The sequence below is a fragment of the Lissotriton vulgaris genome, chromosome 2_1, assembly GCF_964263255.1.
Source record: "Lissotriton vulgaris chromosome 2_1, aLisVul1.2, whole genome shotgun sequence".
In the NCBI taxonomy this organism is placed as follows: domain Eukaryota; kingdom Metazoa; phylum Chordata; class Amphibia; order Caudata; family Salamandridae; genus Lissotriton; species Lissotriton vulgaris.
Genome location: NC_141687.1, coordinates 418,891,801 through 418,908,495, shown reverse-complemented (window position 1 = coordinate 418,908,495; position 16,695 = coordinate 418,891,801). Strand labels below are relative to the sequence as shown.

Genomic DNA, 16,695 nt, shown 5'->3' with positions numbered 1-16,695 from the left:
AACCCTCTGTGGCCATAGAAGAAAAATGCAAATGTGCATCAAATGTCTGTTTTGAAAAAAAAGTTGTTGGGTATCCAAAGGATGGCAGAGTGATAGCTACGGTTTGTCAGTGTATCCCCTTCCACTGATAACTTTTTTAACGATGCTGTTATGCAAGATGTTTTAGGCAGACCAACTTTTTTTCTGGGTTAAGGTGATACTGCTGTGGATTACAGCATGGCCTGCTTAACGGATTTCTTTTTTTTTTCCAGGTCTAGTCAGCCTGAACTGAGAGGAGCAGAACACGTGCTGTGCTGTGGAATGGTGCGAGGTGAAAACTGCAAACGGAAGTCCCTTCCGTTTACCAGGCACTGCTTCCAGCGTATCCTGTTCTACATTCTTCGTTGAGCATAAAGGAAAAGCACATAATATAGCTCACCTTTCCCGGGGTCTGTTACGTGAGATTTGAATCGAACCTCTCATGCATTTTTTTTTAAGTTTGGTTTTTCACATGCTTGGTATAGATTTTCCACTTGTGTAGATACCCTCCCAACCCGCTTCCTCTCCCCTGACCGCCAGCAATGGGATTAAGTAACACTTTTTATCCATATGTCTCTACTTGACAGTCCCCTGACAGCCAATGGCTTATGCTTTTCTGATCGACATCTAGCTGCAGATTCCTTACTTTAAATTTCTCCAGGCGTCAGACCTGATACGGAAGAATTTTCATGAGCAGTACCCCTGCGCGCTGGTAGGTGCTGTCGGTTGGCTCCGCTCGCCATTTTGTATGCCAAATGTGACGTCCATGGCACCTATATAGGTGCCAGTTCGGCGGGCTGACGTCTGTTATTTTCATGCTGCACCAGTCTCCGTAACTACGCCAAAACCTCCTGTGATTCTGGGCAAATCACTTAATCTCCCAGTGCCTAAAATGAATGTGTGTCCTCATGTAACGTAACGCGTGCTATGTAAAGTGCTCTGATACCCGATTCGGTTTGGGTCTAGTTCGCGCTATATAAAACTCTGCAAAAAAAAAAATGCTACCTCTCGGTCAGTTTTTGACAGGAGTTTTGCAACATTTTGTCGGAATTATTTTGAGGTTTCCTCCTGGTGTTTCGAGCATGTCCTCCACACTGATTAGTCCCGCCCATGTGCAGGACCCTGTCGCATATACAAAAGAAAAATATATAGTGTTTTTAACAAAACTGTAAGTAAAAAATAAAAAATTAAAAATATAAAAAATATATGTATATGTATATGTATATGTATATGTACATGTGTATATGTACATATGTGTATATGTACGTGTGTGTGTATATATATATATATATATATATATATATATATATATATATATATATATACGTGTGTGTGTATGTTCACTGAAAAAAACCATAGGTTTCACAGCAGTTATAGTTAGCTGGAAATTTTACTGACATAAAACCATTGAAATTCCCTCATGACATCACTGATGACACCATCCTTGTGACAGTGACAGACCTCCTTTCCGTGTAATGTAACCCTTGAAACACATATTCAAAAATAGAAACTAAAATTTTCAAAAAAATAGATACCCATACCAGTTACAACAACCAATTCAGTAATACCACCCTCTATATACACTTCCACTCATTCACCAACAGTTCTATATAGTCACTCATACATATATTCACTCATCATATGTAGTGAAACACCTATACATCCTGTTACACACCGACAGTCATCCAAAAGTTACTCACACACATAATCACACATGCAAATAAACTATTGAACATCCATTTATTTGCATATACAGCTACACACTACCACCTTACTTCTAAGGAAACTTACACATACTTACTCTCTTAAACAATCACTTATAGAAACACATACTTATTTAAACAAGAACTCTTTCAATCGCTCACTCTCACATATACTCATTTATATACATCAATACTCACATATACTAGATTAAAACATATGTAGTTACTGATAAAGACACTAGTGAGACAGTCATTCACTCACTAACACACACATATACACACTCATCCACTCATACAGTCCTGCACATTTGCTGTCTTCAAAACACATACAAACAGTGAGTCAGTCATTGATGCATCTATGTGCTAAGTAACACCCCCACCAAACCATACAGATACTCATACTGATACTAAAAAAAATCTAATTACCCATATACACACACATGTAGCTACTCACCAACCCATGTAGCCACTTATACACAAAGTAAAACACTGATACAAACATTTAAATATTTAAACAATACTCGCTAATATATGTATTCACTAAGATACACTTAGTAAGCCAGCTAACCAATCAATTAAAAAAAAAAAACCCTCCATTAAGACACTTATTTAAACATTTATTCTTCCATCAACCTTTACATATACATATATAAAGCATATTTATTTTTCAGAAAGACGCACATTCACTGGATGGTGTCATCAGTGATGTCATGAGTGATGTCACTGACCATGTCATGAGTGTAATATGTGACGTCATCAACAGTGCATTGCAGGCGCGCAAGTTATACTGAGTCCAACTAACTATAACGTGGGAATTTCAATGGTTTTATGTCAGTAAAATTTCCAGCTAACTATAACTGGAGTGAAACCTATGATTTTTTCAGTGAATTTCATAGGTTTTTTAAGTGCTAATTCCTAACTATATATAGGGCCTCAAACCTCTGAAATGTAATATTTTTTATAATGAATCCTATATTGTATATTTATATAATATATAATTTTTTTGCCCTGGAGCGCTCCCGGTGCGCGCCCCGGTGTTCGCACCAGAAAGTGCAGTTTTTTTCCGCGCGCACCGGTTAGCGTCCCGTTAGCGCTATTGCCGCGAACGAAAACATCGTGACGTATCGCTTATCCGCGTCCACGTGATACGCACGGCGTAAGCGCACCCGGAAGCACTCGAGCGAATACGATCGCGCAACGTAAACATCCATCGCGCTTACTCGGTGCGACCCGGGGCGCGCCCGGGGAAGCCTCGCGTAAGCGCGTCGGGTCATGTGATCTGAAAATAACACTTTTCATTGGTTCAGGACAGTTTTTGTTTCCAAATGATGAAAGACCTCACCTTTTTTCCTTATTCTGACTTTGTCCTTTGACTGAGGAAGACCTGTTTCAACATCTTTAAGAAATATTTCATACTTTAAAATGGCTACAGTAGCAGCAGCAGCTGGAGCATCTGCACCACCACCACCACCACCACCACCACCACCACCACCACCACCAAGAGGACCACCACAACATTACATTGGTGGTCAAGAAGAAGAGGAGGGGAGAAGGTGGCTGCAAGAAGACAATACCACATACAAGCCAAGGCCTTACATTGTGTTGGAGTTTTTTTCTATCCCAGAGGGCAAGAAGAAAGTCAATGCGCCCAAGGTGACTTGCCTAATCTGTGGCATGGAACTTTCAAGGGGGAACCCGAACAAAAAATATTCTTTTGGTAATAATACCATGATTAGACACATGCAGCGCAAGCATCCGAACAACTATTCTGCTGCAGAGATGAGAGAACTGGCCAGTAACCCTCCCCAATCTTCAACCACCACCTCCAAAAGAAAGCAACCCACTCCATCGGGACCAGAGACTAGGGAGACGATTCCTTGCATACAACCACGGTTTGGGGAATTCAGAATTGCATGTATTTTTTTGTGGTAAGTCCATCTCCTATGGTGAACAGAGCATAAAGCTCACCCTCCTTGCTGGTGACAACCACAATTGCCCCAAAAAACCCTAATTTTTTCCTTTTTAGGGCTCGCCTGCTGTGCGCACGCACAGCTGGCAAGCTCTATAGGGGCTTATCCAGTCTTTAACTACATCGCTGCTGCAGCAATTCCCCTCCTGTGCTGCAGATCCTTTATTCCCATCATTCATGACGAGCTCAGCTCGTCATCAGCACAGCTCAACCGTGCCTCATGACGAGCTGAGCTCGTCATGAGCATCGAAGGGGTTAACCACCACTGGCGATTCCTTGCAGTGCATGAAGCGCGTGCACAATGCCACCAGCCGCCTGCCTGCCTGCCTCGCATTACCACATCAAAGGCAGCCCTCCCAGCGCATTTGTCACCCCCTAATTATTCACGGCCTGCCGGCCGTACTTTCAGTTTAGTCTCCTTTTATAACTTGTTTAACTTGCTCGCATTTTCCTCCTCCCCCTTCTGGGTCCTTATCTCCTCGCATTCCCCCCTCCCTTCTCGCCCAGACCTTTGATGCTCTGCTGTAGTTGCTGCCTCTAAACCTGTCGTCCCATCTTTCACCCTCTCGCTTCCCCCTTTCCTCTCCATTGACGATCTCCCTCATGTGTGAGTGCTACCTGAGCTTGTTTGTCTAGTGAGCATGGTTCCTTTGCTGAAATTGAAGGAGCGCCCTAGTTTGAACATAACACTTCAAAGTACTTGCGTTTCACCATTTTTTACGTGTTTGAAGCAAAGTCTGGGCGGCACTGCTAAATTCATAGGAGTAAATCTCACAAAGTCTGCCTGCGTGACTCAAACCCAATAGAAGAGGTGAAGTAACAATACCTGGCTTTTAGAAAAATCAATCCACTAATCAGCAAAGGTGGCCGTCATTCCCAAATGCAGCCGCACGATCCATCATCGGAAACCGCGCCGCCTGCATCTCATAAGGACATTAGATGTGACAAATACACTAAAGGCCCCACTCAAATCACAGCCTCCTGCCAGCGCAATCTCCCGCACAATAATCTGTTTAAATTGGACAAAAACCTACTAGGTAAGAAGTGTTCAACTTTCCACTCTTTAGTAAAGCCACAGGAGGCGAGACGATTTAGACCCGTCAATCACGCTGTCACAACAAGTGCAAGGCAGGAGCCGAGTGGAGAAATCATTGCAAAGTGTTATTCTGTGACAGCCTGCCACCAGGCTCCCCATTCTTACAAATTCGCCTAGAATTCAGAACACAATAAATATGCTTTTTCATAAAGCAGAGTGGCCCCGATGACACAGATTAATGCCTTTATTGAATGACTTGATACACACTTGCTATTAAGTTACTTTGAATCCGGTATCGGCTGATAAACTGCAGCAGTGCCTGCCAATTACAGAACACCTACAGTCTGCAATTCATTTCTGCGGTCTTTTTTTTGGGACGTTCACGTGGCTGGAAGTTGGCTGCCTTTCGCGGTCACTTTCCCTAATGCTTCAAAGCGCGGCCCTGTGCTGGAGAACGGATGACGTCCTTGTGACCTTGGTAGAGGTCACATGGAGGTAGCCGCCTAGGTTTTATACGTTTTTAATCTCGGTGCATTATCACAGAAAATGCGTATGGCAATACAAGATAAATGCATCCTCAAATCACGTTATGACGTGTAAAGTCGCCAATACAGATTGTCAGGACCAAATAAATTTTTACAATTGCTTTAATGTGATTCTCCTCCCAGGACTATGCTTTTTAATTGAAGAATGTTCACTCCTTCCCTGTGATTATAATTTTCATGTTCACTTAAATATTTATATTAGTTTAATATACAGTGCCTGTGTGTCAGTTTATGGCTAGTTCAAAGCAGGTATTATCTCGGTGCAACTGCAGCTTATTTTTGGGGGAATTTTGCAGTGAGCTGTTTATATAATGGGCTGATGTTATTTGATTGCGTCTAGTAAAATGTTTTAGCAGAAGGCCGAGGCATTTTTGTATACATAATCACTGAATGTTTTTGACGTTTTGAAGTATTGTTTTCACAACAGACCAAGCAGAGAAACAGCAGGCTAGCAAAAAAGCACTAGGAAATGTGATTCTTCCTAAAGAATGATGGCTATTGCCAGCCCTAAATACACTGAGGTAACAGGGGAGCCATCAATGAAATGTCATGTCTCGATTAAAATACAGGCCCTACGGTGCAAATGTCAAAAATGTTTAAAAGTTTGGTCTGGACTTAGTACTTTCAGACTTTAGTGGGGACAGTACTACCATCTAATTATTTCACCTCTTATTTTACTAAAAGGCCATCGCACTTCATTATCATTAGGGTAAAGGAAATCTGAAAGCGTTACCATTTAGCTGGCCACCTGCTTATCCCATGGCTACCAACGATGATCATATAATGTACTACCTATGCTGCACCACATTCAAACGACTCATTTGCATATAAGAACATCTTAAAATAGTCCCTGGGTCCGCATTTAACCAAAGCAAATATGCTACCAGTAAAAATAAAATGAAAAAAAAAGCAAGACCAATTTTTCACTCGATGCTTTGAACTTTTACTTACATTTAAGTGTGGGGTGGGCCACTCTTTACGGAGATGTATTGGCTAGGTTAAAACAGCGCATGTCTCTTTCCCCCCCCTCACCCTCACCCCGTCACTCTAACACCCCCTCACCCTCACACACGCTCACTCCCCCTTACAGCCTCACACCCCTCACCCTCACAACCCTCTCACCCTCACATCCTTACCCTCACACACCACATCACTCAGGAACACCACCGCATCACTCGGGGACACCACCACATCACTCGGGGACACCACCACATCACTCGGGGACACCACCACATCACTCGGGGACACCACCACATCACTCGGGGACACCACCACATCACTCGGGGACACCACCACATCACTCGGGGACACCACCACATCACTCGGGGACACCACCACATCACTCTGGGACACCACCACATCACTCGGGGACACCACCACATCACTCAGGGACACCACCACATCACCTAACCATTCACAAACAATGTTTATATACCAATTGCAAATAAAAAAAAAAATGTATGCAAAGCATTGTCATTTACAATGCCAGTAACTCAAACTTTAATGCTGCGAGACCTATGCACCCACCACACAGCTCCACCGATGCACCCACCACACAGCTCCGCCGAGGCACCCACCACACAGCTCAACCGATGCACCCACCACACAGCTCTACCGATGCACCCACCACACAGCTCCACCGATGCACACACTAAGCTCCACCGATGCACCCACCACACAGCTCCACCGATGCACCCACTACACAGCTCCACCGATGCACCCACCACACAGATCCACCTACACAGCTCCACCGATGCACCCACCACCCAGCTCCACCGATGCACCCACCACCCAGCTCCGCCGACACAGCTCCACCGATGCACCCACCACACAGCTCCACCGATGCACCCACCACACAGCTCCACCGATGCACCCACCACACAGCTCCACTGATGCACCCACCACACAGCTCCGCCGAGGCACCCACCACACAGCTCCGCCGAGGCACCCACCACACAGCTCCGCCGAGGCACCCACCACACAGCTCCGCCGAGGCACCCACCACACAGCTCAACCGATGCACCCACCACCCAGCTCCGCCGATGCACCCACCACCCAGCTCCACCGATGCACCCACCACACAGCTCCACCGATGCACCCACCACACAGCTCCACCGATGCACCCACCACACAGCTCCACCGATGCACCCACCACACAGCTCCACCGATGCACCCACCACACAGCTCCACCGATGCACCCACCACACAGCTCCGCCGAGGCACCCACCACACAGCTCCGCCGAGGCACCCACCACACAGCTCAACCGATGCACCCACCAGACAGCTCAACCGATGCACCCACCACACAGCTCTACCGATGCACCCACCACACAGCTCCACCGATGCACCAACTAAGCTCCACCGATGCACCCACCACACAGCTCCACCAATGCACCCACTAAGCTCCACCGATGCACCCACCACACAGCTCCACCGATGCACCCACCACACAGCTCCACCGATGCACCCACCACCCAGCTCCACCGATGCACCCTCCACACAGATCCACCTACACAGCTCCACCGATGCACCCTCCACACAGATCCACCTACACAGCTCCACCGATGCACCCACCACCCAGCTCCACCGACACAGCTCCACCGATGCACCCACCACACAGCTCCACCGATGCACCCACCACACAGCTCCACCGATGCACCCACCACACAGCTCCACCGATGCACCCACCACACAGCTCCACTGATGCACCCACCACACAGCTCCACCGATGCACCCACCACACAGCTCCACAGATGCTCCAACTAAGCTCCACCAATGCACCCACCACACAGCTCCACCAATACACCCACTAAGCTTCACCGATGCACACACCACTCAGCGCAACCACAGCTACACTCAGCGCAACCACAGCATCACTCAGCACCACCACAGCATCACTCAGCGCCACCACAGCATCACTCAGCACCACCACAGCATCACTCAGCACCACCACAGCATCACTCAGCGCCACCACAGCATCACTCAGCGCCACCACAGCATCACTCAGCGCCACCACAGCATCACTCAGCGCCACCACAGCATCACTCAGCGCCACCACCGCATCACTCGGCACCACCACAGCATCACTCAGCACCACCACAGCATCACTCGGCACCACCACAGCATCACTCAGCACCACCACAGCATCACTCAGCACCACCACAGCATCACTCAGCGCAACCACAGCATCACTGGTTCAAATATGTTCTTTCAATGTTTCAAGCTGTTTTCTAGCTTTCACGCTTTATTACAAATCACAAAAAAATGTTAATATTTCACTTCTGTTCTTGGATTTTCGTCACAATAAAAAACAGTGAACATAATCTTCACGAAAGTTATTTACAAAAGTTTAAGCTATTGCCATTACAAATTAAATACATTATTTAAGTATTAATTATTTAAAAAAATTAGAAAGCCATTGTTATTTGTAATATCAATACATCTAAGTCACGTAAATACAAAACATGTTGCATTACAAATGCTATAGTTGTCACATTTGCGAAAGTTATAACTATTGGCATTGTAAATGACAAAGCTATTAATTTAGCTATTTTAAAAAATAACACATACATTAAAAAAATTCATTTATAAGACCAATAGCTCAAACTTTCCTAATGCGAGCCCTATTGCATTTCCAATGCTTGTTTTTTTTTCCTTTGCTCCAGTTGAGCCATTTTCAATTTCCTGTTTTTTGTTTCTCCCCATAAAAATATCAAAAAAAATATAAAATAGTTCATAAAAGCCAAAAAAAGTACAAAATGTTCAAAAAACATAAAAAAAAATATAAAACAACAACAAAAAGAAGAAAAAAAAGTTCTTTTTAGAGCTACCTCCAATTTATAAAAAAAAAGGCTACATTTTTTTAAAACTCTGTTATTCTTTTTTCCCCATGGTACGCTCCCCGGTCCGCTCCCCGGTGCGCGTACCGGGCGCTCCCCCCGCGCAAATCAAAAAAAATATTTTTTTTTGCTCCGCGAGGCCCTTTTATAGCCCCCACATCAAACCTAGGGGGTCGGGGGGGGGTGTCTAATCTGCCCCCTTATGGTCATTTTGCCACCTCTTGTGTCTCGATCCTACCGAGACACAAGATGGCGGCTGCTCCGGACTGTTTGGAATGTTGAAAGACACCCGAGAGCCAATCAGCTTTCCGCGCGCGAACTCGCGTAGCGCCCCAATGTGCGTACCGGGGCGCGGCCATAGATAGATAGATATATATATATTTTTGAACCTAAATTACTCAAAATCCACTGGAGCACATATCTTGAGACATAGCAAAGGCACATCGGGCTACCAGTCCCTACAATTTTGCCAAGTTTGGTGGAAATCCATTCAGCCGTTCGGGCTAAAAGTGAGGTCGACCGCCCTATGGAAATTAACATGGGGAAAACACGTTTTGGGATCCCCCCTTTTATCTCAGCCCCCGCTTCACGAATCCCCCCCCAAACTTTCAGGGAAGGACCGGAGTGCCGCAAGGCAAATTTGAGGAAATTTGGAAATTTTCAGGCAGATTCCTTAACCGGCGCCAAAGTTATTCACAATAGAATGTTGAGATTTTGCATTGAAAATAATCCTAACTATAACTACCTACTGGCGACCACCAGTAGGATATATATATGTGTGTGTGTATATATATATATATATATATATATATATATACAACACACACAAAAGAAGCAGAGAACTCTCGGTAGTTCTCAAGTTAAGGTGGAAAGCAGCTCCAGTATAGACGATCTAGATCTGCTCACCTCAAATGTCTGCTTTTCTATCAGTCTTTAAGCATAGGTTTAGCACAGTGCTATCCACGGCGAGATAAAAATGGACAAAGTCTTTTGCCATTTCAACAGCAAAGTTTTTAAGCATAAGAATAGCACAGTGCTGTCCTTGCCGAGCTGTAAAATGACAAAAGCCATTTATCAATCCAAGCACAGTATTACAGCGTTGAAGTGGTAAAATACCAGCCAAACCAACCTTAAATGAATAAAAGCAACCCTAGACACAGTGTTTCCCTCTAATTAGAGCTCTTCAGAGAGGTATAGCTTTGTCCAGACACAAGGGAGCACCCAGTATAAGTCAAAAAAATACCCTTTCAGGCATAGAGTGACCAATAAGTTATTGAAAAAAGAAGCAGAGAACTCTGGGTAATTCTCAAGTTTAGGTGCAGTATAGAGCACTCTCAACACCAGCGACACTCTACATCTGCTCACCTCAGTTGTCAGCTTTTCTATCAGTCTTAAAGCATAGGATTAGCACAGTGCTATCCACGCCGAGATAGAAATGGACAAAGTCTTTTGCCATTTCTACAGCAAAGTTTTTAAGCATAGGACTAGCACAGTGCTTTCCTTGCCGGGCTGTAAAATGACAAGCCATTTATCACTCCAGGCACAGTATTACAGCTTTGGTATCTATCTATCTATCTATTAGAGAAACCACAACAGAATAAAACTGGTGCCGTGCCTTTAAGACCTCCATGCTCCCATCATGCCCCACAGGTGACAATTAGGTCAGTTCTTTTTTCCGTCTTATTTTGTGAGGATCCTAGAGCATTGAGCTTGTCCATTTTTTACTTCCGGTCAATTGATATTTGGAAGTTGTTTTTTTGACCTACACTTGCTGTTTTTGAGTACCAGCTATAATACCATCCCCTTTTTTTCTGTCTATTCTGCTTATTTTTTTAGTCCGAAATGTCAACCTTATTAAACAAGTGTCCTTCGTGTGTAAAAAAGATGGCAAAATCCAATCCACATTCAGTCTGCGTTGTGTGTTTGCCATCTTCTGTCCAACCAGACGCAAATTATTATTGTTAACAGTTTTCCCGAAGGACTCTGCTTGACCGGGAAAGAATCAAGCTGCATGCCATGCAAGAGGAAAGGTGAGATCCACTACTGTGCCAGGAAGGTTTCCAGCAACCTTTTAGAAAAGTTTCCTCTCGTGTGGGCTGAGCACAGGGGCACAAAGGACAAAAGAAGACACAATTCTACTTCCTCATCGACGGAGAGAAGATTCTTGTTGAATACTGGTTTTCTCACCGTTGTCGTTGGAGTCAAAGTCTGAAAGGCCTCTGCAGCTACTGACCACATTGAAGGTATAGTCGCCATCAAGATCGTTGAGGCACAAGAAAGACCAGAAGTCGAAGTGTGCTTCTACTTCTCGTCCATTGGCCAACACGATGAAGGAACATTGATGTTCGTAGCCTCGTTTCGCGGAACCTGCGCCTGGGCTGACTCCGCGCCTCCCCAGTTTTCCTGGAGCTGGATCAAATCAGACGTCTAAGAGGCAGGCAACATGAAATCAGAGCCGCGTCGACCGACGTCTATTCTGGCAATTACGGGACCCCAACATCCTAGATCGGAGCCTGAGCCCAATTCTGAAGGACTAAGCCCAGGGGAGGAATGGGAGGAGTCACTGGACCCTTTAGAATACCAGTACGAGCAGTATATAGACTTGTGTGAGGATGTGGGTGATTCCAGTGGGCTGGACACATCTCCTGATACCAGCAGGTTTTTGTCCCCCTACCATGGCTACAGAGGATATGCAGTGGTGGTGCGGAGGGCGGCTGAGGTCCTCTACCTTCGTTTGCCTTCGGTGGCAGTCAAGACTAACATCTTGAAAGGTGTTTCAACCAGAAGTCTCCGCCTCTGAACCCCTACTTCCGTTAAATGAAGACCTCACTGACGTCCTTCTGGGGACCTGGTCTAAACCAAGCACAGGGGCTCCCGTGTATAGGACAATTGCCCGCCGCCACCACCCCAAAGGACCCAAATTTCCTCACCCAACATCCTACCCCGGAGAACTTGGTGGTCGGAACCTCTACTTCCTATGGCGCGTTCCCTGTCGCTCCCCAGACAGACAATCTAAGAGGCTGCACAGCTTGGCTAAGAAAATGTTTTATTCCGCCAGCCTCTCATTGTGGTCAGCGAACACTGCTTGCTAATTTGGGCCTCTACTCCCACATGCTGTGGGAAACAGTTGCACAAGTGTGCTACCGCAGGTCCTAGAGGTGGCTCAGTCCATTGTCTCCCAAGCAGTAACAGACTGGAGAGACGTGGCTAAGTTCACTATATGCTTTGGCTTGGACTCTGCCAACTTGCTTGACAAGGCGGTTACATCAATGGTGGCCCTTAGCACCACGCCTGGCTGAGAACATCTGGCTTTTTGAGTGATGGACCGGCTTCCCTGATTGACATGCCCTTCGATGGCAAATGTCTCTTCGAAACAAGGCAGACTTGGCGCTGGAGTGCTGTAAAGACTCTCTTGCTATGGACAGATCCTTGGGCCTCTCACTGCCCCACGTCCCAGTCTGCCTTTCGTGGCCATGGAAGGGCCTATCAACCACACCAACCCTATCCCAGCCACAGAGCTGGGCAAGCTTCCCAGCCTCTGCATGTATAAAGGTGTGGTTCCTACTGGTCTTGTGGGTGGAGTAGCCAGTACTCTGGCCCAGCTACCCTCCCCACGCCAACTGTGGCCTCCAAACCTTCCTAATGTTGCCCTTTTAGATCCTGGACCTCCAGTTGGTGGCAGGATTCACCATCACCTCCACCCCCGGCAGTCCATAACATCAGACCGGTGTGTTCTGCAGATCATCCGAAGAGGCTACTCTCTCCCTTTCGAGACTGCTCCTCCATCTTACGACTGGCTGACGGAGGATCACCTGTCACCGTTCCTGGAGGAAGTCCTCACTCTACCGGCCAAATGAGCCGTAGAGAGGGTTCCAGCACCAGAAGTATGCTGTGGTTGCTAGTCCTGCTACTTCCTGGATCCAAAAAAAGGACAAGGGTCTTCATCCTATCCTAGATCTCCGAGCCCTCAATTTCTTCCTCAGAAAAGAGAAATTCAGGATGCTCACATTGGCTCAGATTTTGCCTGCCCTGGACCTGGACCTTTTAGCCTTACTAGAGCCTCTTGAGTGTTCACCAAGGAGATGGTGGTGGTCGCAGCTCATCTGCAAAGATCTGGGGTGCCAGTCTTTCCCTGTGTAGACTACTGGCTGCTGAACATAGGCTTGCCCCAGGCTGTTGTCTCCCGCCTACAGACTGACTACGATGGATATCCTGGGGTTCATTATCAACGTGCCTAAATCACACTGGACTTCCTCTCAGATGCTCCCTTTCATCAGAACTGTTCTGAACGCAGTGCAGTTTCGGGCTTATCCCTCAGAGTGGCGAGTCCTGGTTATTTGGGCTATGATGCCAGTGTTTCATCCTCTATCCTGGATTTTGGTGAGACTGACTCTGTGGCTGCTGGGCCTCTTGGCTTCATGCATCCTGCTAGTGGCACATGCCAGATGTTGTTTCTGGGGTCTGCAGTGGGACCTGAAGATCCATTGGGTGCAGCATCAGGGGAATCTCTACGACGTGGTCCAGAACGCCAAGAACTGCAAAGGACCTGCAGTTGTGGCTAACAAACTGCTATTGTGTCAGAGGCAGACCCTTCTCCCTGCCTCAACCAGATCTCGCAGTAGTGACCGATGTGTCACTGCTGGAATGGGGCGGCTACCTGGGAAAGGTGGAGATCAGAGGACTGTGGTCTCTGGAGGAATCAGGGCTCCACATCAATTTGTTGTAGCTCTGAGCAATCTGATTGGCCTTGAAAGCCTTTCTATCCTCCATCAAGGGAAGGCTGGTTCTAGTGTTCACGGAAGTCACTACGGCCATGTGGTACTGCAACATACAGGGCTGAGTGGGTCGTGGACCCTTTTTCAGGAGTTCCTGCTTTTCTGTACATTACTGATTCTTCAGGGCATTTCCCTGGTGGTTCAACACCTGGCAGGTTCCCTAAACGCCAGGGTAGACTAACTCAGAGGTCAATGCCTAGCAGATCACTCATGGTATCTCCACGAAGGAGGTGGCGCAAGGCCTCTTTCAACAGTGGGTAGATCTGTTTGCCTCTTCTGAGAATGCGCAATGTCCGCAGTTTCGCATGCTGGAGTTTCTAAGGTTGCTCTTGCTCAGATGTGTTTAGTTTCTGGTGGAGCTTAGACCTCCTGTACGCCTTTCCGCCTATCCCACTGCTTCCCAGAGTGCTCAATAAGATCAGGAACAACAGAGCCCTGGTAATACTTGTGGCTCTGGACTGGACACTTAGTCTGATGCTCATGTGCAGAAGCTCTGGAAACAAGTCGTCCGATCAGGCTGCCCCCTAGGGAGAATCTTCTTTCACAGCAGCAAGAGCGGGTCCTCCACCGAACCGGTCAACTCGTAGCCTTCTTGCTGCAGTTGATAGCTTTCGACCTTCCTCCTGAAGTCTGTAATGTTGTTCTGGCAGCAAGGTTTCCCTACACTCAGTTGGTATACGCCTACCGATGGAGAAGTTTGTATCATATTGTACAGAAAATTCTATTGACCTACGTTCTGCAAGTTGTGAAAAGTAACCGATGTCAGCGCGCCAAGGTGGCACTTGTATACGTGATGCAGACATCCCTTCTGACACGGATGTTGCCGCGCGGTGGCGCCACTTACCGGCACGCAAGGGTAGTGCTCATGAAAAATCTTCCGGATCCAGTATGACTTCTCTGGATATTCAAAGATAAGGAATGTGCGACTAGATATTGTCTCTACCAGATAAGTAGTTCAGTAACTTGTTAGTTTAGAATAAACAAAATTATTCTCAATTTGATGTGGGTTTCCAAAGTCCCAGTGATCTCCACAGTTCTGGGCAGGCATACAGTATTCTTCTGTTTAATATCTATTCCAATAAGGACTGCCACAGTTGCTCATGTTTTGTCTCCCATTTCGTTAAGCTCCCAAGTCAATTTATCCAGAGCCAGTAATAACCAGAGTTTACTGGCTCATTCCTGCACAGTTGAAATGGTTGCAATCTTCCACCTTTGAGCGATCAGCTGCAAGTAACATATATTCACTACAAGTCTCCAATCAGATAAGGAAAGATTCAGTATCTCCGAGAGTATAAGGCCCACTACAATTATTGCTCGGTCGGATTATATCAGTTAGCCCACCACCCTTCCTATGTGGCTTAATATCGGTTTCCCAAAAATGTGCAGTTTGGAACAGGACCACCACCGATATACATGACACTTCCAACTTGTCCACCTCGCCACCAAGTTATAGCATCAGTGTTTTGTTTCAATCTCCATGGAGAAATATGCAATATGTTGATAAATTTTTTCTCTCTTCAAAACATTTTTGCACAGAAAGGGGATATCGGTCCAAAACCTCTGCCATCCTGATACTGCTTAATTAGTGCCAGAGTTTTTTGCCATTGCTTCATATTGGCCTTGTGGGATGTGGGCTACTTCCCCTAATATCGCGTAGAATTTTGAAATGGGGCCTTGGGCAAGAGAGTGCAAGTCAAGAAAAGTTCTTCTCATGGTATGTGCATCTAAATGCTGCTGCCTTATTTTCTATGTGAAGAGCCCAGTGATGCAATTGAAAATAGTGCACAGGTTCTGTTCCCTTTTGGTTTGAACTCCTGCTTGTGGTGTTCTTACAAGGCAACGCAGGAGTTCAAACATTTTCTCCCCCTGAAATAGATCTCTCAACATTCTACATGCTCCTGCAACACCCTCCTCAAAGTTGATTTTAGAATAAAACCCTGATAAGAAGTCTAGGTTACGCAGTAAGGGGGGAGGGGGAAGGACATCAACTTGTAAAGGCTTGTGACTGAGTACCTTATCTGTAGAGTGGGCAGTATTATTTCTGAATAACAACGTACTGGAGGTCATGGGTAGCAAGGAATTATCCATGGAGGTTGCCTCCTCACTACTGCAACCATATGGACCTAGTGACATTGTTTCCTCTAAAGATCATTCAAAGAAGACTCTGAGCTGGGGTGCTTGGTAGCATTTCTAATATCATGCAGGTCCTGTATCATCCCCCCACACCCCTTATTTACTGTGGACTCACAGTACTTTCCCTGAGATTAATGTTTTCTTCCCTGACCAAGCAAAATTGTCTATGGCTTTATGAAGTCTTTAGGTTGTCATCTGGTGTCTTTTGCTGAGAGACCCCGAAAAATATAAATCCGATGAGGTAGCCCATTTAGCTCAATCACGATATATAAAGATTCCACCATATTTACAGGTCCGTGGTGATTGAGTGCAACAATCTGGGGTAACTAGGTGCCTAGAGAATCTTGAAGTTCAGTGTAATGTATATTCCCAAATATTTTGTTCTCGGCTGAGCAAAAGGGGGTCTTGTCAGCCAGTTTGTGTACAATTTCTACAGAGCGCCCTAACGTCAACATAATGGATTTGGTGGGGTTTACTTTGAAACCCGACATCCTACCATATGAGGCTAAAATGCCTGTGACACTTTTAATGGAGAGTTGAGTCTATGCTAATAGAACGTCCATTGCAAACAGATGGATATTGTGATGTTCACCTCCTAAGGGCATCCCCCGATATCTGTAAGTTGCCATGTTATTGCAGCAAAGCTTCAACCACCAAAGGCAACCATATGGGGAAAC

General features: G+C 46.0%; 1 protein-coding gene across 2 annotated transcripts in view; it reads left to right on the top strand.

Moving 5' to 3' along the window:
- The window catches only part of INO80D (INO80 complex subunit D), a 224,053-nt gene that overhangs the window by 116,121 nt on the left and 91,237 nt on the right, over positions 1 to 16,695 (top strand). For both annotated transcript variants that reach the window (XM_086955307.1, XM_086955306.1), the window contains exon 7: positions 252 to 361. In XM_086955307.1, coding sequence (XP_086811433.1) covers positions 252 to 361 — 110 coding nt within the window. The remainder of the gene's footprint in view (positions 1 to 251; positions 362 to 16,695) is intronic.